Source organism: Hydra viridissima, unplaced genomic scaffold (assembly GCF_058129835.1).
Source record: "Hydra viridissima isolate aposymbiotic clone 2 unplaced genomic scaffold, HvirCarnegie_v1 scaffold_9, whole genome shotgun sequence".
Classification (NCBI taxonomy): domain Eukaryota; kingdom Metazoa; phylum Cnidaria; class Hydrozoa; order Anthoathecata; family Hydridae; genus Hydra; species Hydra viridissima.
Window position 1 is genome coordinate 4,423,637 of NW_028324308.1, and position 27,343 is coordinate 4,450,979.

General features: G+C 36.5%; 1 protein-coding gene across 2 annotated transcripts; it reads right to left on the bottom strand.

Moving 5' to 3' along the window:
* Positions 1-2,245: 2,245 nt before the first annotated feature.
* On the bottom strand, positions 2,246-10,560 carry LOC145185758 (uncharacterized). 2 transcript variants are annotated; one of them, XM_080061760.2, is made up of 5 exons: positions 10,295-10,560; positions 9,176-9,603; positions 4,519-8,517; positions 4,129-4,340; positions 2,246-3,968 (listed from the first exon to the last, which is right to left on the bottom strand). In XM_080061760.2, the coding sequence occupies exons 1-5, from the start codon at positions 10,297-10,299 to the stop codon at positions 2,715-2,717; spliced, it is 5,898 nt and encodes a 1,965-aa protein (XP_079917886.2). In that variant the 5' UTR covers positions 10,300-10,560; the 3' UTR covers positions 2,246-2,714. The 2 variants fall into 2 exon arrangements, with proteins under 2 accessions (XP_079917886.2, XP_079917887.2); XM_080061761.2 differs by having other exon boundaries at positions 4,519-8,199; positions 10,295-10,555.
* Positions 10,561-27,343: the final 16,783 nt, after the last annotated feature.

Sequence of the window (27,343 nt, forward strand, 5' to 3'; positions counted from 1 at the left end):
CTTTTTAACTGGAGACTCCATGTTTTCCATGGTATCAACCAAGGTCTCCTCATCATATTTATCTTGAGCACCATCTTCAAGAATAATTGTGGCACGTATCTTGAAAAGCTACCAACCCCATTTAGAAGTATAACAATGTTCGGGCAGGCCCATCAAGAGGGTGGACGAGGCCCGAGGCAATTTACTCTGGCCGAAACTCTAGAATCCAGAGACAGCTACTAGATGATGAGAGTACTTTCCAGTCGCCACCTTCCGGCAAAACCTTTTATCTATTTACAAACAACACGTGATAAAAAACTTTTTCAAAAAAAAAAGATTTTTTTCATCACTCCAACTGGTGGGCCTCACTTAGCGAGAACCCAAGGGGGAAATCCCAAGTAAACCTTACTCCCACCTTCCAACCCCACTCTTCTCGACAAGTCTATGCTTACGTTTCCTAAGTACTCTCTTTCATTATTTACCCTGTCAACTATCTCCTTACCGTGAGAATACACGATGGATCTAGTAACCTTAGTTCTTCCTCTCTATCAAATAGAAAATCTGTTTAGATATAATACAAGCCATTAAATTACCTTGATTCTTTACCTAGATAATCTTTATACCTATAGGAATTGATTTTCTTTCAATAATCATCCTAACCTAATTACCTATCCCTTTAATGGTATATCTTTAATATCCATCTGTTGCTACTGGCGGTACTTTCTAGTCATCCGGAAACAATTGGGTGAATAATTAATGAACACTTTACTAGGCTTATTAGGCACTACAAAAAACATGTCAATCCACGTCCAGAAATGATGTTATTTTCAAAAGAAAATTGCATTACATTGTTATCATTTGTATCTCAGTGTTCTCATGAGCTTTAATCATTAGATAAGAATGTATATGGGGCTTTCAAAAGTTTCATCAATCAGGCTTATGATATGATGAGAGATCTAACAAAGACAGAACATTCTGTTACTTTATGTTATGAATTTCTAATCAATGCTTTTCTTAAAAGATTTACAACAAGTAAAATTGCATGTGCCTTTAAAGAAAAAAAATGAAGACCACACTGGAAAAACGATCAAGCTACATTTTTGCTTTTTTTGGGTTTTTGCCCCTGTTATATTCGGCTGCAGTTTAACTATATAATAATTGACTGTATAACTAGAAAACCGATCAAATTACACAGATACTTAGTTTAACGAATAAGTGAGCTATGGTGTGAGCTATGGTGTTTTGAAATTTAAAATCTAATTTACTCAAAACAATAAAAATATAGCTTGATCGTTTTTCCAGTGTGCTCTTCAAATGTAAGACTATTGATTTAAGATATATTTCTAAGTTAAAATTTTATTTCAGCAACTATAACAAACGTTTAATTCCAAACAATATCTCAAAATTCTAAATTATCGTGCTCCAATGAAATAGTATTGGTTGTTACACTAGCTTCTATTGTTATATCTACAATAACTAGACTATTCGGCAAAAGATCACGGAGAAATTTTTTGAACCAGTAGCAGAGCAAAAGGAAAGAGTCGAATATTAATTGAGTTTTCAGGTAGAGAAGCATTAGAAATACAAAAAAGAAAGTCCTTTTGCAACTTTATTCAAAAAAAAAGAAAGAAAATCAAATTCATTTTTTAAGTATCAAAATGTTGAGTTTAAGATTTTCTTTTGACTCTGAGCATTGGTTGCCTATCCTCAATTAAAATGCTTAATTAAAGAATGTTTCATTAAAACAAATTTGTCGTATTTTGAATATTTATTTTTAGATATAAATTAAATACAATATAACAAAAATTATATGTGGGGGAAAGATTATGTTTAAATGGTATAGACATAACACGTGTATAAATTGTGTTGATATAATTACTAACCGCATGCGCGACTGACTATGAATAACTTCGTATAAAACTTAATATATCTAAATTGAAAATAATTAAAATCTTTTAAATAAATAATTCTATCAGTATTAGTTAACAGATATAAAACTTTTTGTGTAATTTTTTAGTTTCTAAAAACTACTCTAGAATTCATTAAACTTGGATTTCCGGTTTTATAACTTTCGGAATAATTTGGTAGATCTCTGATAAAATCTGGTGGTTGCAAAGCAACCTTTTTAACGTTTTATCTATAATATAAGAAATTCTTCTTCTGGCTAACTTCTTAAGCGTAAATTTATATGTAATAACTGCCACATTCTAAAGGAAATATCTCAGAGTTTCAAATGTAAATTAACGAAAACAAAAAAAAACTTGCGAAAGCTGAGAAAAAAGTAAGCTTTAACGTATGACATTTAACATAAACGGACTGTTTCACTTCGATAGCTAAATAAATAAGGCCTTAAAAAACAGTAAAAGCCTAATATAGTTAAACACCATAAATAACATCTAAACATAAAATTGAATACACGTACGTACCTAACAAAAAAATTAATGTGTATCTATTTAATCACGATGAGTTGAGAGCACACTTATAAAGTTAATAAGAGTTGAAAATGATTACAACCTGCTAAAAATATATAAAAATATTTTTCTAAAAGTTTAACATTGATGAATTTGGTTTGGAGTTTGCCGATGCACTGACTAATGAAGACAACTTAGACTCCTTTGTCAAACAGATAACAGGAGTAGAGGTTCTTCATAGTGGTTATTTTTTGATTCATAAAAAATTCCCTTTTTATTGGTGCTTTTTTTTAATGAATATATTTAAAGATTATTTATAGTGTCCTAACCTAGGACAATTGCGCAGATAAGGAATCCATAATTTCCAGAGCGTATTGTCATAAAATGTTCACCTGGCACAATATTTTCGGCAAGGTACTTAATTACAGTTCCTTCTAAAAACTTTTTCTTTGTATCTAACTCCTTCGGCGGCTCCCCATCGAATTGAGCAAACGCAGACCGATCGTCAGTGAATGACATTATTCCCAAGCGTTTATATGGTATCATTGAGCCATCGGCATGACGAGGAATATGAATTTTATATCTAATATACTGGTCTTTTTGTTGAGTATCCATACCGACAATTTTATCAGAACGTATTTTGAATTCACGAACAACTGAATACCGGAAGTTTCCATCGTTTTCTTCGTCAAGCGGCAAAGTGTTGTTAGGCGACTTATTGTCAACTAACATGTATGTATGGCAAAGAGGTTTCCATGTATACGTTTGAGGAAATATTGGTCGTGGAATATAAATTGTTCGCGGTATTTGAAGTCTCGTTACAGCGTCTGCAATATTTGTATTTCTCATTTTGACTAGATTCTTCAAGAACTCTGTTCGAATATAGTCAATAACAATATAAGACATTTGCGCATGCGCTAGAATACTTGGATGAAAGTTGTCCTCAGCAAAAAGTTTACTCTTCGTAAATAGCGGTTGGCTTCCGCTTGCAAGCAATGGACAGACCATGTTTCTCCAACTCAATGACGTTATTTTGTAGTACTTAGCAATATCGTCCTCACCTTCATCTTCAAAGTTTCGACAATGTGCTGAGAGATCCGGATCCCAATCAAATAATGCAAAGAAGTTCAAAAATACTAGAGCAGGTTTTGCTCTGTATGACAAGACATTTCTTGTAAATTGCTCTAAAGGTTGTGGTTTAGGTCGCTGACTATCATCATATCTGCGCATATCATTTGCTGAAAGTTCCCACAAAACAATATTAGTTAGTTTATCATCTGGAAGGTGATTCTGTAAACAATAGGAATAGTAGTCCGTAGCTATTCCTCCAATCGAAACATCGCGTATTATCATTGAAGAACCGGTTACCGGTCGAATAATTTTGTTCCAATAGTCTTCTATTGCGTAAAAATACGATCTTAAAACAAAATCAAGACCTTTTTCGCTGAAAGGACCTCCTTTTGATATTGACCCACCAACTACAGCTAGACCAACATCTTCGCCGCGGAGTGCGCGATTCAACGCTCGTCTTAAGTTTAAACCAGATAAAGAGCCAAGGTTTGCATAAGTATTGTGGACCTTAAAAAAAAAAAGAAGTAATTTTAATACTGATATATTTCATTTTTGTTGAAAATGAAGAGAATAAAATAAGACTTTTTAATTATGAAAGAAAATATTAATGATGTAAAGAGTGAAATGTCGAACACGAATTTAAGTTGCTAATAAATAGAAAAGCCACCTTATCATTGTCCAGTCCAAGAGATTCAGCATCAGGAAACATGTTTCTATAGGACCATACTTCAGTGATATCTCTCTCGAGGTTTTCAACTAAAGTATCTACTGGCTCGTTATCAGCCAAAGGTTTTTGTGAAGCTTCAGTTTCATCAAAATCTGGCTCTTGAGGTAAAGCTGGGGGGAGTTCAGTTTGTTGTGGATAAATGTGACCTTTAACTATAAAAGGACTAGTTTTTAAACATTTTTCCGTCTTTCACAGACATATCCTAACTTAAAAATTGTAAAAACCATATTATAGTGTATATTTATATTTTTGAATATATTTATGCCGTAAGATATATTTTAAATTGATAAAAAATAATTCAACGCAATTTAAATAACTTTAAGCACTTACTTGCTGGATGATTATATTGTGAATGCGGAGTAACACTTTGCACAGGATTTTCCATCGGTGTTTGAACAAATGTGCTTGGTATAAGAATGGGTTTTGGTACTGGCGCCTTTTCTGAAGGTTTTTTAAAGCTTGTTATTGTATAGTTGTGACCTGATGAAAATTGATTTAGTAAATTTGCTGGAGGTGAAATAGGCTGAGCATGTGGTGGAGCCATTGGGTACGCTTGAAGTGAGTGAGGGGCATTAGGATGATGAACTCCACTGGCTTTGGCATAAATTTCACCAAGTTTCCTATTTAATGTTGTCAACAAATTTTTCATTTGATTGCTTTGACTTGATAAAGTTGTATTAGGCGAAAGATGAACAGTCAACGATGGTGCCGACGATGTAGGATTTTGTAAATAAGGTGTTTCATGAACATTAGCTGGCTTATTTATATTTGCAATATTTTTTTGAAGTGAACTTATTTCATCGTTGAGAGTATTGACCTGAGAGTTTGGTTTATTCATTTTGTTAAAATGTTTCAAAGGTTTTTTTTGCTTCTTTTTTCCTTTCTTGATTTTGTGTAACTTCCTCTTTTTCTCGCTTTGTATTCTTTTCTTCAGTAACATTCCTAATTCCTTTATGTCCGGTGTCAGGTTGTGCACTGCTGCTTTATCAAGATCGCCGTTCTCTAGCATGGACTTTAATCTTTGTTGCACAAGTTGACGTATGTTTGATAGTTGCGGATCATTTCGTCCTCGATTCGGAAGTCGCAATCGACGGATTTCAGCCTTTAGTAAACTATGAAGTTCGGCAAGGGGATGGTGGTGGTGATTCTTCGTAGTTTTATTTGGCATTTTTTTTAACTTAAATTGCTGATCAATCTTTTTGCGATTGCGAAGTTTCTTTTTGTTTGCTTTTTTTTCTTCGATTTCCTTATCTTCGTCATCTTCATCATCTTCATCAGACGTTTCAAAGCCTAACTTGGCTTCAGGAATAACCTCTGTGTCTTCTTCTTCTAATTCTTCTTTAGTCGACTGTTTCAGTGCACTAGCGTCTGTTTCAACTTTTTGTTTCAACGTAGAAGCGATTTGTTTGTTATAAGCTTCAGCTTTTTCTTGTTCTCTTATGGCTGCAGCCTGAAGCTGCTGTGCTTCCATGACAGATGTTGGTTGATAATAAATATGTCGATGGTTAGCAGATTTCTTTGGAATAGCTTGTTCCTTCGGAACATCTTTGGCTTTTGATTTTTTCAACAGAGTTTTTTCTAGCTCTTTGACTACCTTCAAATCTTTTTTCAACACTTCTTTTGCTTCATCTAAGTCTCTTGTGCTATGATCTTCCACTCCATACTCTGCTTCTAATCGGTTAATTTTTTCAACTTCTGAGAGAATTTGGTTTTTAAAATGTTGAAGTTGTTTTAAACTTTGAGAGTTGGCTTTAATACTGATTGCGGATACCGAGCTATTTTTTAGGTCATCAGCAACTTGGCTTGCAATTAGCTCTTTTAGGCTATCTTTGTCTTGTATTGTACCAACTTTTTCAATGGGACCAGCTTCTCGTGCGGTATGATTTGATTCTTTATCAACTAGGTTCGTACCGATGACATTGTCCGAATCTTTTTTATTGTTCGATTCTTCATTCTTCAGATTTTGTTTTTCAAGCAGTTCTTTTGCTTTGAGCCTATTTATGCCAGCTAAAAACCTTGCTTTTTCTTTTTTACTTATTTTAGGTACTTGGTTTGCTTCATCTTTACTTTTCATTAACTGTTCCTTTTCGTCATCATCTTCAACATTATCGTCGTCTTCATCTACTTTATGTACTGTATTATTTTCTTCCGAAAATGGATTTCTTAGTTTCTTAAGAATGACTTTTTTCTCATCTTTCCAGGAACCAGTTGGCGATGCAGCGTTAGATTTGGTGACTAGTTGGTCTGGAAGAACTTTCATTATGATCTCACCCTTCGTTGCTTTTCCTTCGACGTGTTTTTCAATGTCCTTGTTTTCGATAATCTCGTTTTTCTCTTGGAAAACAGTTTTATTTGCAATCGGCGTGATTAGTTTCGGAATTTCTTTGGTTGCATCTTTTACTGCAATAGGTTTAACATCTTTTGCACTCAATTCGTTTTTTTCTTTCATTTCAACTTTTGGTGTGTCTTCGTTTTTCTTTGCTTCACTTTCCACAGCCTTGATGCTTTCTGTATCTGAATCTTTATCTTGCGTAATTACTTCGGAATTTTCCGCTTTCGCAGAGAACTTTTCAGACCTGTCTTTCTCATTTTCTTCACTATTTTCGGGAATTTCAATATTTTTACCTTCTATTTTATTTTCCCACTTTTTAAATTTTTCTCTAACTTCGGCCAGCGTCTCATATTTATCGTCAGATTCTGATTTTTTCATGTCGGCATTTTCTGATTCCGATTTTTTTTTTTCGGTATTTTTTGCTACCTTGTCATTTTTTTTACCTATTTTTTTTAGTTCTTCTTCTCTTTCTTTCTTTGTAAACACAATTTCTTCATTTTCGGATTCTTCCTTGGTTTCAGAAGGCATTTTTGCTACCGGTTGATTTGATCCTACAGCGGCTTCTAAAGGAATAGCTTTTGGAGTTGCAGGAGATTTGACCTGTTCGATTCGCACGTCTTCTGCCTCAGAGCTATTCGACTTAGCAAATTTAACATCATCCACAACTTCTTTAAGTTCTCCTAAAGGTACAGTGTTTGCCTTGTAGGAATTAACATCATTAGAATCTTCTTTAATCTTCTTTTTATCTGCCTTTATTAGAGGGATGTCATTTTGCTCTAAATTATTATCTTTCGATTCACGATCTGCTGCAACTTTATTAGCAATTATAGTGTCAGCTGGTGTTTCACCTTTTAAGGCTTCTTTTTCTTCTTCTTGTGCATGCTTAGGGTTATACTTTTTTTTAGATAAAGATTCAATGGGATGTTTTAAAACTCCATCGACTTTCTGAAAGGTTTTATTTTTTTGAGGGATAGCATTTCCTCCAGTCACCTTTGTCTTTTTGAGATCAGATGGTTTTATGAGCGTTCCCTCTTCTATTTCGTTCTCTCCAGAACCAGAATCAACTTCTGTTAAATCACTATCTGCTTCAGCTTCATTTACTTCGTTTTCTGTGTTAAGTTTTCTTACATTTGATTTAATAGCCTTAACTCCTGCAGAATTTGATGTCTTATTTGCACTACCTGAAGAACCTGAATTATCTAAGCTATCACCGCTTTCTTCCTCTTCATCCTCTGACTTTGCATCTTCCTGGAGCCTTTTAAGGGCACCGAAAACATTATGCGAAGTTTTTGTTGAATGAGTTTTATCTTGAGAACTCACAGTTCTAATAGATAATGGGTCATTCGTATTAATGGAATATTCGAGAGGAAATGATTTGTTAACATGATCGACTTTAGATCTACGCGAAGCTGAAGTGCTGAATTCACGATGCTTGTCTACGTCCGACCTTCGAGCTGCTCTTTCATTTATATTCACATTTACAAGAACATTGAATCTTTCTTTTTCTTGACTAACTGCATTTGCAGTGTTCTCTTGAGAAGATGGGGATATCTCTCCGTTTAACTCAGTAGATATTTCATTCGCTGTAGAAGCGGAAGTATCTACAGCTCCTGAAGGTACCGCCGATGCACTTTCCGTTGATCCTGTATTTGTCTCATCATCTAATTTTTTTTGTAGATCTACAAAAGGAGAAGCATTTTTTGCGTTAATTGATTTGGGTTCATTTTTTTCTGGTGTATATGGATTGTCTATAAGATTTGCTGATGTTTTTTCTGAATAAGTACGTGCATTGTTAGTTGTTTTAGGTGTGTTGTGCTTTTTCCAATCATAGAGTAAATTAATTAGACTTTCAGACACGAGTGCTTTTTCTGCTTGTGTAAGAAGTTTATGCTTTTTGGTTGCGTTGTGAGGGACTGCATTATTTTCATCTAAATCATCTTTTTTAAATACCGAAGCAAACGGTTCGGGGATCATTAAAGTTTCAGAAGAATGTTTGCCTAAAGTGTGGTAAAGTAAATACAGTTTTATAAATTATAATAATGTATAAACAAATGTAAGAAATCCGAGCCTTCCATTTCAAAGCTTAACGCATTAAACTACTTGTACTTATACTTATTCGAAACGTTAACCGTAAGCATGTTCTGTAAAGAAAACTCTAACTACTCCTGGCAAATTTATTTTAAAAGAATGGAGTTTTTCATCTAAACTTGGTGTAATTTTTTAGCGGGAAATCCCAGCTAAAAAGAAAAGTAACAAAATATCGAGTATAAAAGATTTGTATTAGAACAGTATTAGTGGTTTTTTCCAAAAATAGAAGGCAAAGAAGTTAAAACAGAGAGAAAAATAGAGAAACAAATAAGTTAAAACAAGTTCAAAGAGTCCTATTTTTTTGAATTAGGTAACAATTATTTTAGAACAATTAGACGAATAGTAATTTGAAATGATTTAAAATAAAAATTTAACTTTGTTTTTTTCATTCCCAGGGAAAGAGCTTCTTCTGAGCTTTTTTTTTCTTAACTCGTGTAATTCCCAAAATTTTATTAAGTATTAATGTTAAAGATTATTAAATATTAATGTTAAGCGGCAAATATAATGGTTGCTTTTTTCAATATTCAAAGCGATGAAAAAAAAATTTACTTAAATATTTATTATTACCTGTCTCTCCGCCCATCTCCGTTGTGCTATCCATTACATTTTCTCGATTTTTTCTGTCAACTATTCTTTTGGCTTCGCCTTCATTTTCAGTTCCAATATCATTATCCTCCTTCAGTATTTCTGACGCTGCACTGTCATTATCAATTGTTGGTATAAAACTTGGACCACGAATTAAGTCTCTTTTAAAGTTATCGTACCTGTAGTTTTCATAATCATTACGGTTCTCATCATCACCATCATCATCATTATCGTCGTCACCGGCAACTAAACTTCTTAAAATGTTTTTACTTTCAAAGCTGTCTATAAATGTTGGTGCCATTTCATCTATATATTCGAAGCTTTGATCTTTACTGTAGACTAACAACAAATACCCAAGCAGCACTACGATATACCTTGGTATGTATCTCATGCTGAAGTATGATGATAGCCTAAGAAAATTGAAGAAGTAGTGTGTTTTTATTATAAAAGCAAAAATTCATTTGTAAACGAAAGTTGAAGAATAAAGATTTTTTAAATTTCGTTGGGTTTAATTGACCAGCTTTTTTATGAATATAAAGATATGAAAAACTTTGTCGGCTTTTCTTTGCCATATTGCGATAGGTTTTCGTGCTGAGTCGATGCCTTGCTGTAGTGTAATTGTTTATCACTTTTATAGTGATGCAATGGATTTTTTCTATCAATCATGACATGAAAAATTTAAAGTTTAAAGTTTAAAAATTTTGATAATTTTAAACTGGCCGGTTGATGTTTCAGGAACACAGTCTTTATAAATGTTTTTGAAAAAAAAAATTTCGCATCATGGCCACATTATGCACGTGCTTTGTCTTCAAACTCTAATTAATTTTTAAAATTTAACTTTCAATTAAATAAAAAGGCTGAGCAGCAAATTTTCAAAGCAAGAAACAAAAACGGGTTAAATTTTATATTTCAATTCAGTTTGAATCGGGAAGTCAATTGTTATTAACACTCGCTTAAGGAAGAACATTTTCTCAACAACATCTTTAGATTTATACACAAATCCTTTGTCAGAAAAATAATTAGCATATATTTAAAGCATCATATCATGGTCAAGGAAATGCTTTTAAAAGAATTTTCAAAATAAAAACAAATGTTACTTACTGCATTGACTCACATGTAATCAATAACAAAACCAAACACAGAGTTACTTATTAGAAAACAAAACGATCATCCATTAAGGAAGAATTTCTTGCGTTGATTATTATTTTTATTTTTTTGAAAGCTAAACAAATTAATTTGCTGATTTTTATTTCACAGTTTAATTTTTATATATGATAATTATCATGATTTAAAATCAAAATTGATTATTTCGGCCCTTTTTTCTTCAACTGTGTCGATTACATATTTTTGAGAATAGAAGGCAAAGCAAATCAGTGAGCGTGCAAGCGTATTAAGTTCCGAAGGAGAATGGAACTAATACTAAAGACACTCAACCGTGCAACAAAATAAATAGAAAAATGTTTAAACTTTTTATGTTTTCGTGGCTAAAAACTGATTCCGTGGTTGTCACCTGACACTTATACATAATACTTATGCTTATGAAATATATGATACCATTCTTATGGTAAACACAGGTTTTTCATTCACGTTGCATCTCAGTTACGTCATCAAAAAAAAAGAGTGTAATTTCAGTTTTTTGAAAGTACTCTTATTTTTACCATATAAATTTCAGAGATTCCTTGGTTCTCAAATAAGTTAAACGTTTAATTTCGATTTGATTGTGGTTGAATTCATAACTGTTGACCAAAATGTCACGCAGCTTTGTCGTTCATAATAAAAAGCGTTTTAAAAAAATATATTCCATATATATTATATATGGAATATGTATTTTTATTCTATAATCTTTAGAACTGTTGTTTTATTTATTTATGTTAAATTTGATTTAACTCGATGATTAAAATATTTTATAAGAATATGTACTGGCGAGAGTATCAAATACGATTGATAAAAAAAACTACAGAAACGCTGCTCAATCAACCAGTACAAACAAACCAGAGCAGCAAAATTTTGATGCTAATAAAAAACGAAGAATAAAGTTTATTGAACTTTGACAAATAAGTTAAAGATAACAATGATAATAAGCAAAGCGTAAGATAAAAATAAAATCAGCACTTTGGTAAAGTGAGACATCTGTTTTAACTTTTTTGATTGTTGATAAAAATTAAAAAACCCCCCAAATTTAATTTCATGTACACATTTCTTAACCTTTAAAAATTTTAAAAAACTTAAAAAATTAATTTAAGCGATGAGAAATAATTGCTGAACTTGTTTCCACATGATATTTCATTTACTGAACTTGTTTCCACATAATATTTCATTCCTCAAAAGTTTAGAGAATCCATGGAATCATTTATTCTTACTTTAGAGAGATGAATAATTTTCAGCGGCCAAAAAAAAAGAAATTTTTTCTCATCATGCAGAAAATTTCTTTAAGATCAACTTTTTTTGCTGATTATAAATCTGTAATTAGTTTCACTGTAGCAAGTCAGATTCCTGAAGTATTCCTTTGAAAAATTTTCCTGAATTTACCATATGTTCTGGTAAAAAAAAATTTTCATTATGAGGATGAAAGCATGAGAACAATTGACTGATAAATTATTGTGCTACGCAAATGACCTCTTTAAAAACCATAGTCTGAACTTGAAAGAGTGCTTTTTTGCAGTCAAAATTGCATTTTTTTGTTTACCTTTTTTTTGAGATCTATTTTATATATTTTCAATATGATTTTTTTTATTATTATTACTTATTTATTGTTGTTTTTTTGACATACATTTATTATTAACTTGTTGAATTTTCTGTTCTGTTGCTGCTGTCCACTTTTCAGCAGCGAAGTGAGTAAACATAACAGCAACATTTAACAAATGCAGGTTAACAAAAAACAGAGATGAAAAGTTCGCTTAGAACGCTAGAAAAATTTGCTCTATAGTTTCATTGTATTATTTTTACATTAAAACTAAAGGCAATAAAATTAAAAAAAAGAATCTTTTTTTAGTGTCTGAACAGGCTTCCAAAAGTAACAGCACAGCGCTGTATATACTGCAAGCAAGTCTTTGTCAAAGGTTGACACTACTAGAAAAGGCGGGTTCTGGCTCATTTTCATTTTTGGTGCCCGTTTTGATTTTTTTGGTGATTGAGGTGTGTGAAAATGTTTTGGTGCCCGTTTTGATTTTTTTGGTGATTGAGGGGTGTGAAAATGTTTTTTCATGAGAAAAGGATCCATGAAAAAAATTAATGGGTGTAAAGGTGTTGAAATCGTTCGCGAAAAATTTCTTTTTTTCTTTGTTCAAGCTCTTGTTCTTGTTTTTGTTCGAGAATTGATCTGTAAATTCCAATTTCGCGCCATCCAACTCCTTTGCTCCTTAAGTGTTCAATGGGGTTAAGTGTTTTTATGCTTCTGATTTTTCCGTCGTCATGTCTCAAGATCCTTGTTTTTCCGTTCATTTTATTATGTCAAGAAAAAAAAATTTTTTTTGAATGATTTTTGAGAATGGGTCTGAGAAGAAATTAAGACAAGATGGGTACATATTTTCTGTCTCTTTTGAAGTATAATCCATCTTTGATTGAGCTTCCTGTGACCCAGGGTGTTAAAAACAGTCCGTCTCCTTTGTATGTGGCAATTTTCATTCCTCTTCCATTGCTTTTGATGTAACCAATACCATTTCCGACAATTTTTTCGATCAAAGTGGGTGCAAGAGCTCCCAATAAAGGTAAAAGAAAAGGAAGAAACCCTCCTTCTGATTTTATTCCACTTCCCATAATTTTGTCGATCATATTGGAACCGAGAGAAGAGGCGACACCGCCCAAAAACTGGGACAGCTTTGGCTGCAACCCTTCCCAATAAAGGCAAAAGAGCGCCAAGAAATCCTCCTTCAACTTTTGCGTTGTGTTCCAATTGAGTTTTTCTCATTTTTATGGTGACTCCAACTCCTCGATTGAGAGCGTCAAAAATTTTTTGGTGTTGTCTTTCTGTTAAAAGCAAAATGTCGTTTCCGTGAAGATTTTCATGTGAAATGCGGATGCTCGCGGGTTTTCCTTCAATGACTGATTTTTTTATTTTGTCGATCTGTCCCTGAGACACATTTAATTTGACACGAATGTAATTGCTCATTTTTTAATATCGGAAAAAATTATTTCACTTCTCGAATGTGATAACGGATCGTGATGTCCTCTCCGCGAAAGTCGATTAGATTTCCGTCTTGATTGACAATGCGTGTGATCATCGTGGAAATTTCTGGTACTTTGACAGGGAGGTAGACCAAATGGGTGGGTCTTTCGATGATTTTGAATCCAGGACCCACAGAGGGGTAAAAGGAGTAAATGCAATTGAGTTGTGAGCCATTGATGTATGCTGACCCGATGACGTTGTTGACGATTCTGATCGTGTTGACGTTTGTGATTCTGACAATGTCGTCGGACTCGTATTCGGAATTGGAGTCCAATTGTCTTTTTGTGAAGCCCAAAAGAGAGGCGATGCTGTTTTCGACGTTCAGGTCCATCAAATAATTTACTCCGAGTTTGACGGTTGATTTCAAAGTGTTTGAATTGGATCCAATTTTGATGTTTTCGGGGGAGTAACTGATTTTGTTTGTGGTGACGTAACTTGAGCTCTGAGACGCATAATTTTTGATTGTGTTTGAGACGGTTTTTTGCAAATAATTGTTGATGTCGATGATGTCGTAGCTTCCTTCTGGAATGACGACGTTTTCCCAATGGACACCGTTGGTCATGCTGTACCTGAAAGAATTGTTTTTGCTGGTGATGTTTGGAAAGCTGTTGTACGTCTCAAGACCGAGAAAAGCCATCTCATATTTTTTTTCTTTTTCAAAGACGATTTTGTCCAAAAATTCTGTTTGAATTATGTTGGATGTTCCATCCACATCGATGATGATGCCTGACATTTTTTTTTAATGGGCGAAAAAATTTTTCATATGGCTTCTTTCGGAAAATAAAAATCGTTGAATCCGCTTCGATATTTTCCATTGTGCTTTTTTGACGACAAATCAATCACCGCAAATCCGTGAGGTTCAGACCAGCAATGTCTGCAAAACTTTTTAAACTCATTTTTTTTCATGTCGCTCGAAACGTGGTTTCGATAAATGTGATCAACGTTTTTTGAGTCTTGAGGAAAGAGGCAAATAAAGTTGGTGTTTTCTCTGATCGTTTGTCGTGGGAGCATGAAATAATTTTGAGCGAGGTAGAAGCAGTCGACGTTGGAGTGTCTTCCTCGGATGTAATATTTTTCGCACTTGTTTTGTTTGGTCAATTGAAGGTCGTCAAAGATCATCAAATTGTTTTTGGACGAATCAAGATCTTCAGGTTCAGGAACATCGTCAGCCGTTTCGAAAAATTGGCAATTCATGTCCTCGGTTTCGGAAAAATTTTTTGAAAGGTCGTTGATGACGCATTCTGGGTTTAAATTCAATTTTTCCATTTCGTTTTGCACCTTGAACAAATCGAGGATGATCTTTTTTGGCAAATTTTTTTCAAACGAGCTTTTGAGTATTTTGTACTCGGGCTGGAAAAGAGATTTTCCAAAGACCTGCAAGTGGTTAAAATCCAGCCATCCAGGCTTGAGCAGCAAATTGAGAAGCAGCGTTGTTTTTCCGCAACCGGACTTTCCAACGATGATTCCTCGAATGCTTCTCGGCAAAAGCGGGTTGTTGTCTCTTTTGCTTTTCCCAATATTCCATGACAAATCGGTCACTTCCATTTTTTTTTTGTTTGAAAAAAAAAATGTATTGTGTCAAATGCAAAAGGAAAACAGAAACGATCCATTTGAGAAACGAGGTCTCAAAAAACAACAGAAACATGATCAAAGGAACATGTGATTCTTGTGGAACTACCAAATGCCAGTTTGTTTCTTCGTCGGCAAAAGGGGGTGACTTGGTCGAATCGATCAACAATTTTTCAAAAAAAATAAAGCTTCCGTGGGCAAAATTTCCAGGAGAGATGAATGTTCCAGGAATGAATTTTGTAGGGCCTGGCACAAACCTGGACAAAAGGCTCACATCCACCGACATGTATCAGGAGTGGAGCAAACCGGTGGACAGAGTGGACAATGCGGCATATCATCACGATTTGGCATATAAATATTTGACCGACGTTCAAAGCAGAAATTTGGCGGATCAAATGATGCTTGAAGAAATGAACTCCATTCCAAACCCAACTCAAAAAGAAATAAACGAAAGAAAGCTTATCGCGCCCATCATCAAAGCCAAAGCCAAATTCGGATTGGGTGTCTCTAAAAATTCGAAGAATTTCCACGGATCTGAAGGATATGCAAAAAAAAAAAAATTCCACTGAAATGGACGGATCAGCTTGCAGAGGAGCTTCACAAACCGGTCATTCGTCATTTTAAAAAAAGAAAAGTGTTTGTGAACGACATCGACGAAATATGGGCTGCTGATTTGGTTGACATGCAATCGTTTTCAAAGTTCAACAATGGTGCCAAATATTTGCTCATGGTGATCGACGTGTTTTCAAAGTATGGATGGATCGTTCCGTTGAAAAGCAAAACCGGACTTGAAGTGGCTGAAGCGTTGAAAAAGATTTTTAAAAATTCAAAGAATTTCCATGGATCCAAAGGATCTGGTGAGAGAAAATGTGTCAAAATGTGGGTGGACAAAGGAAAAGAATTTCACAACAAGCACGTGAGATCGCTGGGTGTTCAATTATATTCCACTGAAAACAAGGAAAAAAGCTGTGTCGTCGAGCGATGGAACAGAACGATGAAAGAAAAAATGTTCAAATATTTTTCAGCCAACAGCACCAACCGATACATTGACGTTTTGGACGAAATGGTGAAAAATTACAACAGCACAAAGCACTCGTCCATCAAAATGACGCCAATTGAAGCCAGCGAGGAAAAGAACAAAAATATTGTATGGGCTAACCTGAATGGAAAGATGCCAAAAGAAAGACCAGAGCCAAAATTTTCAATAGGTGATCAAGTGAGGATCACAAAAAAGAAGCCTCATTTTGAAAAAGGGTACACTCCGAGATGGACCGAGGAGGTTTTCACAGTGTCCAAAGTTCAGCGAACGGATCCACCCACGTACAAAATCACTGACGCCAGCGGTGAAGACATTCAAGGAACTTTTTACGAGCAGGAGATGCAAAAGACTGATCAGAGCATATTCAGGATTGAAAAAATCGTTCGCCGAACAAAAAGCAAATCACTGGTCAAATGGAAAGGATATCCAGACTCGTTCAACTCATGGGTGAGCAATGTTGAATTGATCCGTCTGAAAAAAACGAGTTAAAAAAATTTTCTGTTCATATAAAAAAGATGAATTTCGTGACGGTCGGAAATTTTGATGAGAGCAAATTGTCGGTTGGAGAGGTTTATTCCGAAACCAAACCCATTCATTACCAAAAGATTCCGCTCTTTTATGAGTATCCCTATGGGAAAAGACCTTTCATTTTGAGAACGCCCGTTTTGTTTTCTTTGGGTGTGTTTGAAAATCGCAGTGTGGAAACGAAAGAGCTGACTGGATATTCCATGTCCTTTCTCGGTTTCGACGAGAAAAAAGGGATGAGCGAAAAAGAAGAAAAGTTCATCGAGGTGATTGAAAAGGTATCGCAATTTCTTCGCGAAAAAGTCAAGGAAATGACTCCCACTTTGAAAAAGGGAGGGAGAATAAAGAAAATAATGACAGAGGACTTGTCCATTTTGAAAAACAAAGAAGATAATCCAAACGCAGCACCCATTTTTTTCGGAAAGTTGTTCACAAAGAAAAGCGAGAAAGGAATTGAAGTGACTTCTTTGTTTTTTAAAAAGAAAGCGAAAGAGCTGGTGAAGGTGTGTCCTTTGGAATATGTTCGGCAAAAGTGCAACGTCGTCGCCTCTTTGAAAATTGAAGGTGTTTTTGTCGGAGCTCAGATCGAGTCCATTCAGGTTAGAGTTCCAGAAGTGATCATTGCGAAAAAGGTGTCTTCAGTTCAAAGCATCATGGGTGAAGATTTGGATTTGGGTGAAATGGAGTCTGACGAAGAGATGTGAAAACACGAAAAAATGGAATCTGACGAAGAGATGTGAAAACACGAAAAAAAATGAAAAAAAAACGAGTTAAAACATTTTCTTTTCATATTAAAAATGCATGCCCCTCACAAGATGTACAAGAATGCCGCCTCAGCAGAGAAGCACGTTGACTCGAACCTGTACATCTCGAAAATGTATTTGGAGCACATGGATGTTAGGATCAAAGAGTTGAAAAAATTCAAAGAGTCGGACCGGACCAAAAATTTGGAAAATTTGGTGGACAGGATCAAAGAGCTTGAAAACCTGGTGGAGACAATCAAAAACCTGCAAAAAAAGACATCGCAAAATATTGTCGTGGCAAAAAAAAATTTGGATCATCCAAACTGTTTCAACATAAACGGTCATCATGAGATTTTTGCTCAGAAAGACATTAAATTTGCTGCTCTTGCTCACACGTCAATATCGTTGTCCGTTGGATTGAGTTTTGAAAGAGGAATCACAGTCGTCACTTTGATGAACAAAATAAGCGACAAATTAAACTTCAACAAAAACGATGTCATTTTTTCTGAGTCTGTGGATGACGTCATTTTGGACATAACCAACAACAGCGGCAATGACGTCATTGTCAAAAAAGGCGAAAAGCTTTGCAAAATTAATCACATCGATTCGAATTAAAAAAAAATCTGTCTTTGTTAAAAAGATGGAGATAATGAAAAACACAGAAAAAATTTATCCGACTCTTCCAACAGCTCCGACGGATGGAGGTCACATTTACAGGCTTCAAAAAATAAGCGAGATCCAAAAAGAAATGGAGGATGAAAAAGTGAAGAGAATGGCTTTGAGCAAAAAGTACCATCGAGTTTCGAAAATCATTCGTTTCGCAGACGATGGGTTGCAAACGGTGTGCATTGCTTTGGGGATTACAGGGGTTGCCCTTTTGTCAACCGTCGTTGCCACCCCAGTTTCGATTGCGTGCGAGGGGATTGCAATTGGGATGGGTGCTTTGTCCATTTTCGGAAACCATCAAAACAAAAAAATGTTGTTGAAGGCCGAAAAGCACGAAAAATTAAAGGTTCTTTCAGAGTCAAAATTGAACACGATTGGCGACCACATTTCAAAATCGCTCATGGACGGTTTTGTGAGCGATTCCGAATACGAATTGGTTCTCAGCGAGCTTAAAAAATTTAAGGTCATGGCCGAAGAAATCCGAACAAAAGCAAAAAGCAGCATTGACAAATTGACCAAAGAGACGTTGATCCAAAAAGGAAGAGAAGAAGCCATTCAAGCGTTTAACAACATTTTCAAAAAGGGAAAATGAACGCAAAACGCAAACGCAAACTCGTTTTGTGTTTTTTTTCTCAGTATTTTAAAAATGGAGTTCTTTAAAATACAAGACCCGAAAAAGAGAGATGAGATTGTGAAAGAATACATGGCCAACCGGGAGAAGCTTTACAATGAGAGCCTCAACCGGAACGTTTCAGATGCGAATTATCAGACTGATCTGTCCAAGTTTTTTCAGCCGTTGATCGAGAGCAACGAAAAAGTGAAAAACGAGATGAAAAGCATCGCATACAAAGAGTTTGACAGAAGTCCACTGGCTTTGACTTTTCCAGAAAGCGAGAGGTCTTTTGAAAGTTCGAATAGTGCTGAAAAAACGTTTGGAAAAATGAATGTTGGAAACACAGCATTGGAATATTTGTCAAAATACGCCGCCAAAAAATTTTCTGCAGACAGAGTTTTTGGAATTCACGCAAAAGAACGAGGAAAAATGTTTATTGGGAACAAAGAAATCACCATCGATGAAAACGACGTCGTTATTGATGGTGAAAAGTTTGAGGGGACTTTAGGTTTTTGGGAGTTGATCACAAGATCAAAACCTGATATGTCAAAGGTGACAGACGAGGACTTGGAAAATTATGAAAAAATACTGGTCGAAACGCATGCAATGGAGAGAGAAGGGAGACCCACCGTTCCAAAAGCTTCGAGAAGCGAAAAGTGGGAAAAGATTGTTTCAAAAATTTGGGAAAAAAATTACACAAAAACGAGGGGAAAAAAAGGTTATGGAGTGATCATTCTTCCGAGCGATCCAAATGCTCTTGTGCAACGACTCAGTTTGAGCATCGCCGCTGGTCATGCTGGAAATATCGCATCGAGAAACGAAGCTGTTGCCATTTGTGATGAGCTTTTGAGGCAGGGGGAAATCAACAAAGAGGAATATCGATCGATCCAAAAATACATTTCGTCGTGAAACACGAAAAAAAAAATTTCTTTAAAAAAAAAATGCTCATTGTGAACAACAGAAGATATTTGAAAAAGAACGTCATCGGAGGAGGGATCGTTGACACGTTTAAAAATTTTTTGAGGAGAATGATCGCTTCAAATGCATCAAAGTCGTCTCTTCATTTATTGAGGAAAGCAGCAGCAAGCGAAATTGGAAGAGAAGCGATCACAGCCGCCAGATCTGCCGGAAAAGAATTAGCCTCTTCGGCCATATCCACCGCCAGAGACGTTGCCATCGACAAAGGAAAAAAAGCGATTGAAAAAGTTTACGCCAAGACAGGAACGCCAAATCCATTAGTCAACACGATTTTGAACGAGGCGGCAAAGCAATATGAGTCTGTTAATCCGATGGAAGAGCTGCACAAAAAAATGTTTGGTTCGTCCATTAAAAAGAAAATGACAAAAAAGAACGCAGTAAGAATCCAAGATCTTGTTAAAATGGGGAGCGGTCTTTTGATTGCGTGATTTTTTTTTTTTTTTCTCATTTTAAAAAAAATGATCAACACCGACAGATTAATAATTGACGAAAAGCCTGTCTACGATACAGGCATTGAAAAAGTCGATTTTTTTGAGTACCTTCCAACGAATCTCGATTTGAATTCTTCAGGATCAATCGTTTTTGAGCTTGATTGCCAGTCTGCGCAGACACTTCCGTCTGAGGCTTACATCCTCGTCGAAGGGGTTCTGAAAAAAGCAGACGGGACAGCTTACGCAGCAGAAGACAACATTGCTCTGGTGAACAACGCCATCATGTATTTGTTCAGTGACGTCACTTACGACTTATCAGGACAGCAAGTGGAAAGAGTAATGTATCCAGGTCAGGGAACAACCATGCTTGGATTGTTGAAATATCCTTTCGGTTTTCAGCTTGCCGATGGTTTGAAGCAAATGTGGTACAAAGACACATCAAACGCAACTGGAACCACTGGGTTCAACGTCAGGAGAGACCACTTGTTTGCAGACACCACATCCATTGGCGCATTTTCGTTCAGGATCCCTTTAAAGCACATTTTTGGTTTTTGCGAAACTTACGACAAAGTCGTTTACGGATTCAGACACACGATCACCTTTACAAAAAAAGAATACGATGACGCCATTTACAGAGCCGGAACTGTTGCTGCAGGAATGATCGACATCAAAAAATTCCGACTTTTCATGCCAAGGATTGAGCTTGATGTTTTGAAAAAATCCGAATTTTTGAACCTGATGTCAAATAAAATCACCGTTCCAGTGGCTTACAAAGCAAACAAAGTCGAAAGGCAAGCCATTCCAGCGGGTCTGACAGAATTCACTTGGACCCTTGGAAGGATCACAGACAAAAGCGTTCCGAGATTTATCGTGTTTGGTCTTCAGACAAACAGAGGTTCCAGTCAAACCGCAAATCCAGCCGTGTTCGATCATTGTGACATCAACAATTTTTTCGTGACCGTCAATGGGATCAAATATCCGAACTACAATTACGACTTGAATTTTGGAGAAAAGAAAATGGTCATGGCTCATTCCGATGCGTTCACTTTTGACGAAAAATATTATGGCACAAACGAGCTTGTTTGTCAATCAGGTTTGACTCTGCTTGAATACAAAAATTTGTTTCCGTTGTTTTTTGTCGACATCAGCAAGCAAAAGGAAAGAGTTGTTTCTGAAACGGCTGAATTGGTTGTCAACCTGAAATTCAGAACGGCTGTGCCAGACAACACCGTTATTTTCGCAGTGATCATTTCCGACAAATTGATCCAATTTTCTTCAGACGGAAACAACATGAATGCTGTTTATTGAGGATTCTTGACAAAAAATTGATTTAAAAAAAATTTTTTTCTTTTCAAAAAAAACATGAGGATCACAAAAAATTATCTGAAAAATTTGCTGAGAGAAAATGGTGTCTCAAAAACCTCAAACAATTTGTTGACTTTGATGATGATTGCGGTTGAGAACAATCTCGTAAGCAAAGAGTCGCTTTTGGAAGGTGCGAAAGAATGCAGACATGTGGGTCGACCGAAAAAAGAAAATGTGAAAACGGAAAATGCGAAAAAACCGATCGATCCAAAATACGAGAGGCTTGGTTCGATTCGAAAAAAACCTGTGTCTGTGAAAACAACCAACGTCGAAACCGGGGAGGTGATTGAATATGGGTCACTTTACAAAGCGATGAAAATGACAGGTCATGGCTGGAGATATTTGGAGAGAAGAGATGGAAAAGTGGAGGATGGGATCAATATAGAGATTTTAAATTCGGAAAAAATCGAAAACAGAAAAAAAAATCCAAGTCCAAAAAAATGAAAAAAAACTCCAAGTCCAAAAAAATGAAAAAAAAATTTTTCAATTCTCAGAAAAAAGAATTGAAAAAATTGATTTTGAAAAAATTGATTTTGAAAAAAATTTTCTTGGCATAATAAAAATGGAAAGCAAAATGCGAAAAATCGGCGAGTCCGAAAAAATCGGAAATCCCAAAAAAATCGGAAAAACCGAAAAAAATTGAATTTGAGCTAAACAGTTTTCTTGGCAATAAAAAAATGGAAAGCAAAACTGTCAAAGAGAAAAAAGTCAAAGAGAAATCTCTGACAAAATTGCGAAGTGAAGCCAAGGAACGATCGATAAAAGGTTACACAAAAATGACCAGGGAACAGCTCGTTGAGGCAATAAAAACAACAAGACCTGTCAATGGCCCTCATCCTGTTGCTCGTAGACGGACGATAGATGCGAGGTCAACTGCTCAAAGCCCGGTTCCTGCTCCGCGTCCTGCTCCGCGTCCTGCTCCGCGTCCTGCGATTGCTTCGAGTCAAACTGTTCAAAAGCCTGCCATCGCTCCGAAACCATCAACAATTCCACCAAGACCAGCTCTTCTTCAAAAGCCTGTCATCGCTCCGAAACCAGCTCTTCCTCCAAAGCCGTCATCACAATATATGCTTGACGCTCCTGTTCCAGATTCGTCTCCTGTGATGGTTCCTGGAGTTTTTTCAAGGTTTGCGACGTCTGTGACAAATGCAGTTGTCGACAGTTTCAACAGCTTGCTTGAGTTTGTTGATCCTTACATTCCAGAGGCGGTGAAAAGAACATTGAGCAATGTGGGGAACGAAGTGAAAAAAAAAGTCGACTCTCTCAAAACAACAGTCCTCAAATCAATTGTGCGCAATGCAGTTTACAAACCCCTCATTCATTTTCAATTGACCGATCACGCGCTGAGACATGTTGCCAAACAATTTTCGCATCAAGTCAAAGGAAACCAAAAGGATGCTTCTGCCTTTTTAAATATGGCGAAAGACGGAGCGAGCCTTGTTTTGACAATTGATATGGAGAGCGTCAGCCTCACTACAGGAGAGGAGGTGCATCGAATCGTTCCTTTTTTGTCAAAAGCGGGAATCATTTTGGAGTCGACGGATTTGGGAGAGTTTTATGAAAAAGCAAAAGAGGAGATCCTGAAAAACATGGAAAAATACAACAAAATGGGATCGAATTGCACAGTGTCCGCCATCTTGAAAATGGACATCAATTTAATTGACTACAGACCCATCGGTGGTCGGTCGTACATCCCTCTAGACGATTTTCTGTCGAGCAAAAAAGCAATCATCAACATGGTGAACGAAGACAATGAATGCTTCAAGTGGAGCGTCACCAGGGCGTTGAACATGAAAGAAAAAAACGGAGAAAGGATTGACAAAGACTTGATTGAACAATCAAAAATGTTGAATTGGGAAGGGATTGAATTTCCCGTCAAACTCGATCAAATCAAAAAATTCGAAAAAAACAATCCAGACATCAGCGTCAACGTTTTCGGTTATGAAAAAAAATCCATTCACCCTTTGCGAATATCGAAATGCTTGAACAGAAAAAATGAAATCAATTTGATGCTCATTTCAGACGAAAAAACAAATCATTATTGCCTGGTCAAAAATCTGAGTCGACTCATCTCCTCCCAAGCATCCAAAAAAAAAGTGAAAAAATATTTTTGCAGAAACTGCTTGCAGGGGATGAAAAGCGAGGAGGATCTTTCAAAACATTCGACCTATTGCAGAGAGCACAGCGCGGTTCGAATGGATCTTCCTCCAAAAAATTCGTTCATGAAATTTGAGCACATGGAAAGGTCAATGAGGGTTCCATTTGTGGTTTACGCGGATTTTGAAAGCTTTGTCAAACCGATGGACTCTAGAGAGCAAGACCCAAACCAGTCGTACACCAAAATGTTTCAAAGACACGTCCCGAGTTCCTTTGCCTTTCACATCAAATGTTTTGACGAAACCGTTTACAAAAGTGGTCCGACAACATCAGTGTCGGAAAACGAGGATAAGGACATTGGCGAATATTTCGTCTGCGAGTTGGAAAAAGAAATAAAAGAAGTCTTTGAAAAAATCGGGAAAAAAAATATGGTTTTCACAAAAGACGACGAAAATAATTTCAAAGAAGCCACCGTTTGTCACATTTGCGAAGAAAAAATTCTCGATACAGAAAAAGTGCGCGACCACTGTCATTTCACTGGAAAATATCGAGGAGCGGCCCACAACGAATGCAATCTGAAATACAAAATCCCAAAATTCATTCCGGTCGTTTTTCACAATCTGTCGGGTTACGACAGCCATTTGTTCATCAAAAAAATGGGTGGAGAAATAACCTGCATCCCATGCAACGAGGAAAAATACATCAGCTTCTCGAAAAAAATCAAAGTGGGAGATTACACTGGGAAAGACGGAAAACCCAAAGAAAAAAAAATCGAATTGAGATTCATCGACAGTTTTAAATTCATGGCCTACAGTTTGGACACTTTGTCGAAAAATTTAAAGCCGGAAGAGTTCAAAAGCCTCGCAAAATATTTTGAAGGAGAAAAATTCGATTCGCTTCGAAAAAAAGGCGTTTACCCTTACGGTTGGGTGGATGGATTCGAAAAATTTCAAGAAACGCAATTGCCTCCAAAAGAAGCGTTTTTCTCAGAACTCAACCACAATGAAATAAGTGATGAAGATTTCGCGCATGCGCAAACGGTTTGGAACGTGTTTCAATGCAAAACGTTCAGAGATTATCACGATTTGTACAACGTGTCAGACGTTTTGATTCTGGCGGACGTCTTTGAAAATTTCAGGGACATTTGCATGAAACATTACAGGCTCGATCCCGCTTGGTATTTCACATCTCCCGGGTTGGCATGGGACGCTTGTTTGAAACTGACAAAAATAAAATTGGAGTTGTTGAGCGACCCCGACATGCTTCGAATGATCCAAAAAGGAACCCGCGGAGGGATCAGCATGATCTCCAATTGACATGGAAAATCGAACAACAAATACATGGGCGACTCGTTCGATCCAAGCCAACCATCAAAATTCATTCAATACTTGGACGCCAACAACCTGTACGGATGGGCCATGTGCAAACCTCTTCCCGTTGGAGGATTCGAATGGATGACAGAAGACGAACTGTCCGATTGGAGAACGGTTCCGTGCGTTTTGGAGGTTGATTTGGATTATCCAGAAAGCCTTCACGATGAACACAACGATTATCCGTTGGCCCCCGAGAGAATGAAAATCGGAAAAGTGGATAAGCTCGTTCCCAATTTAAACGACAAAAAAAAATATGTCCTTCACTGTGAAAACCTGACATTGTATGAACGATTGGGAATGAAAATTTCAAATGTGCACCGAGGAATAAAATTTGAGCAACGGGATTGGATGAAACCATATATTGACCTCAACACAGAATTGAGAACAAAAGCAACCAGCGAATCTGAAAAGGAATTTTTCAAGCTGATGAACAATTCGGTGTTTGGAAAAACCATGGAGAACATTGAAAAGCGAGTGGACGTGAGACTGGTGACAGAAAAGGAAAAGGCAATCAAGTTGTCAGCCAAACCAAATTACGACCGGCACACGATTTTCGACGAAAACTTGATTGCCGTTCACATGAAAAGGACAAAAATTTTTTACAACAAACCTGTTTACTTGGGGATGAGCATCCTCAATTTGAGCAAAACCTTGATGTTCGAGTTCCATTACGATTACATCAGAAAAAAATATCCAGGTGGTGACGCAAAGCTGTTGATGACGGACACGGACTCGCTGGTTTATGAAATAAAAACGGACGATTTTTACAAGGACATTGCCGACGATGTACTTGAAAAATTCGACACGAGCGATTTCAGCAAAAACCATCCAGCCATTCAAAACGTTGGCTTCAAAGTAGGCGAAAACAAAAAGGTCGTTGGGATGTTCAAAGACGAAACCGGAGGAAAACAGATTGAAGAGTTTGTCGGTCTCAGGTCAAAACTTTACTCTTACAAAATACACCAAGAAAAACAAGAGAAAAAATGCAAAAAATGCAAGGGGGTCAAAACATATGTCGTTGAAAAATACATCACCCACGACGATTACAAAAAATGTCTCGAAACCAAAAAAGAACAGATGAACAAAATGAACGTCATCCGATCTCGTTTGCATGACATTTACACTGAAGAGATCAACAAAACCTCTCTCAGCGCAGCCGACGACAAAAGGATCATTTTGGAAGATGGCATCCACACGTTGGCTTATGGACATTACAAAAAAAGACCCGAGGAAGAACGGTTGATCGAGGAAAACAAAGAAATTTCAGGTAAGTCAAAAAGGTAAGTGACAAAAAAATGCGGGAAAAAAGGTAAGTGACAAAAAAAAAATGCGGGAAAAAAGGTAAGTGACAAAAAAAATGCGGGAAAAAAGACAAAAAAATGCGGGAAAAAAGACAAAAAAAAAATAACAAAATAAAAAAATGAACAAAATGATCAATGTGGAAGGAGTCATTTTGCCGAACAAGGCTTTGAGCGACTTTCAATTGATGGAAGCAGCAAAAAAACTGAAAATAAAAAGCTTCCGGGGAGTTTTTGTCAGAGACATATTGCCGAAAAAACCGAGAAAAAAAGAATGCGGGGTCATCAACACGGGGGATTCGAGCACCGGAGGGTTTCATTGGGTGTGTTGGTTCAAAGACGGTGATAAGAAATGCAGTTTTGATTCTTACGGTCAACCTCCTCTTGTCGAACTGGTTCAATATCTGAAAAGCCCTGTCTTTTACAACAGCGAAAGGGTTCAATTTGGAAACACGTCTTATTGTGGCCACTTGTGTCTTTACGTCTTGAAAAAATTGGATGAAGGAAACAGCTTTCAAGACGTTGTCAACAGCTATCAAGACATTGTCAACACCCTTTGGTGATCACGGATCCGAAGGATCTAAAAAAAATTTTTTCACCCTTTTAAAAAAATGATTGACAAATTCAACAGAAACGAGTTCAGCGTTTATCTCGACAATCTTGCAACAGACTCTGCAAGCAACGTTTATATCAAAACGGACGGATCCAGCACCATCACTGCAGATATGGATTTCAATTCAAACAAAATCATCAACCTGGCAGAACCAACCAACTCGCACGACGCCGCCACAAAAAATTACGTCGACACGCATTCGACAGGAGGAGGAGGAGGAACTGTGATCGGAACAGCAGACTTGGATTTGAATTTTCACAAGGCGATCAATTTGAACGAGCCGACAGCTCTTCATGACGCCGCGACAAAAAATTACGTCGACGTCAGCTCAAGTCTGTGCGTTAAAACAGACGGGACAAGCACGATCACTGGAATCATCGACATGAACTCTCACAAATTGATCAACGTTTCCGATCCAACCAATTTAAAAGACGCAGCGACAAAAAGCTACGTGGACACAAAAGTGGCATACAACAATATTTCATACGTCGACATCAACATGACATCACACAAATTTACCAATCTGTCAGAACCCGTTTCTGCTTCAGATTCAGCCAAAAAAAATTATGTGGACACGCATTAGTCAGGTGGAACATCAGTGGGCACTGCGGACTTGGATTTGAATTCCCATAAACTGATCAACGTGCTCGACCCGTCAAACGCGCAAGATGGAGC

Bases quoted from the DNA above. Each gene is read 5' to 3' on its own strand.
- LOC145185758 (XM_080061760.2), bottom strand. The intron at 4,341-4,518 runs GTAAGTGCTTAA...GTCCTTTTATAG, and splicing joins ACAATATAATCATCCAGCAA to TTAAAGGTCACATTTATCCA. The intron at 3,969-4,128 runs GTGGCTTTTCTA...TTTTTTTTTAAG, and splicing joins TTGGACTGGACAATGATAAG to GTCCACAATACTTATGCAAA.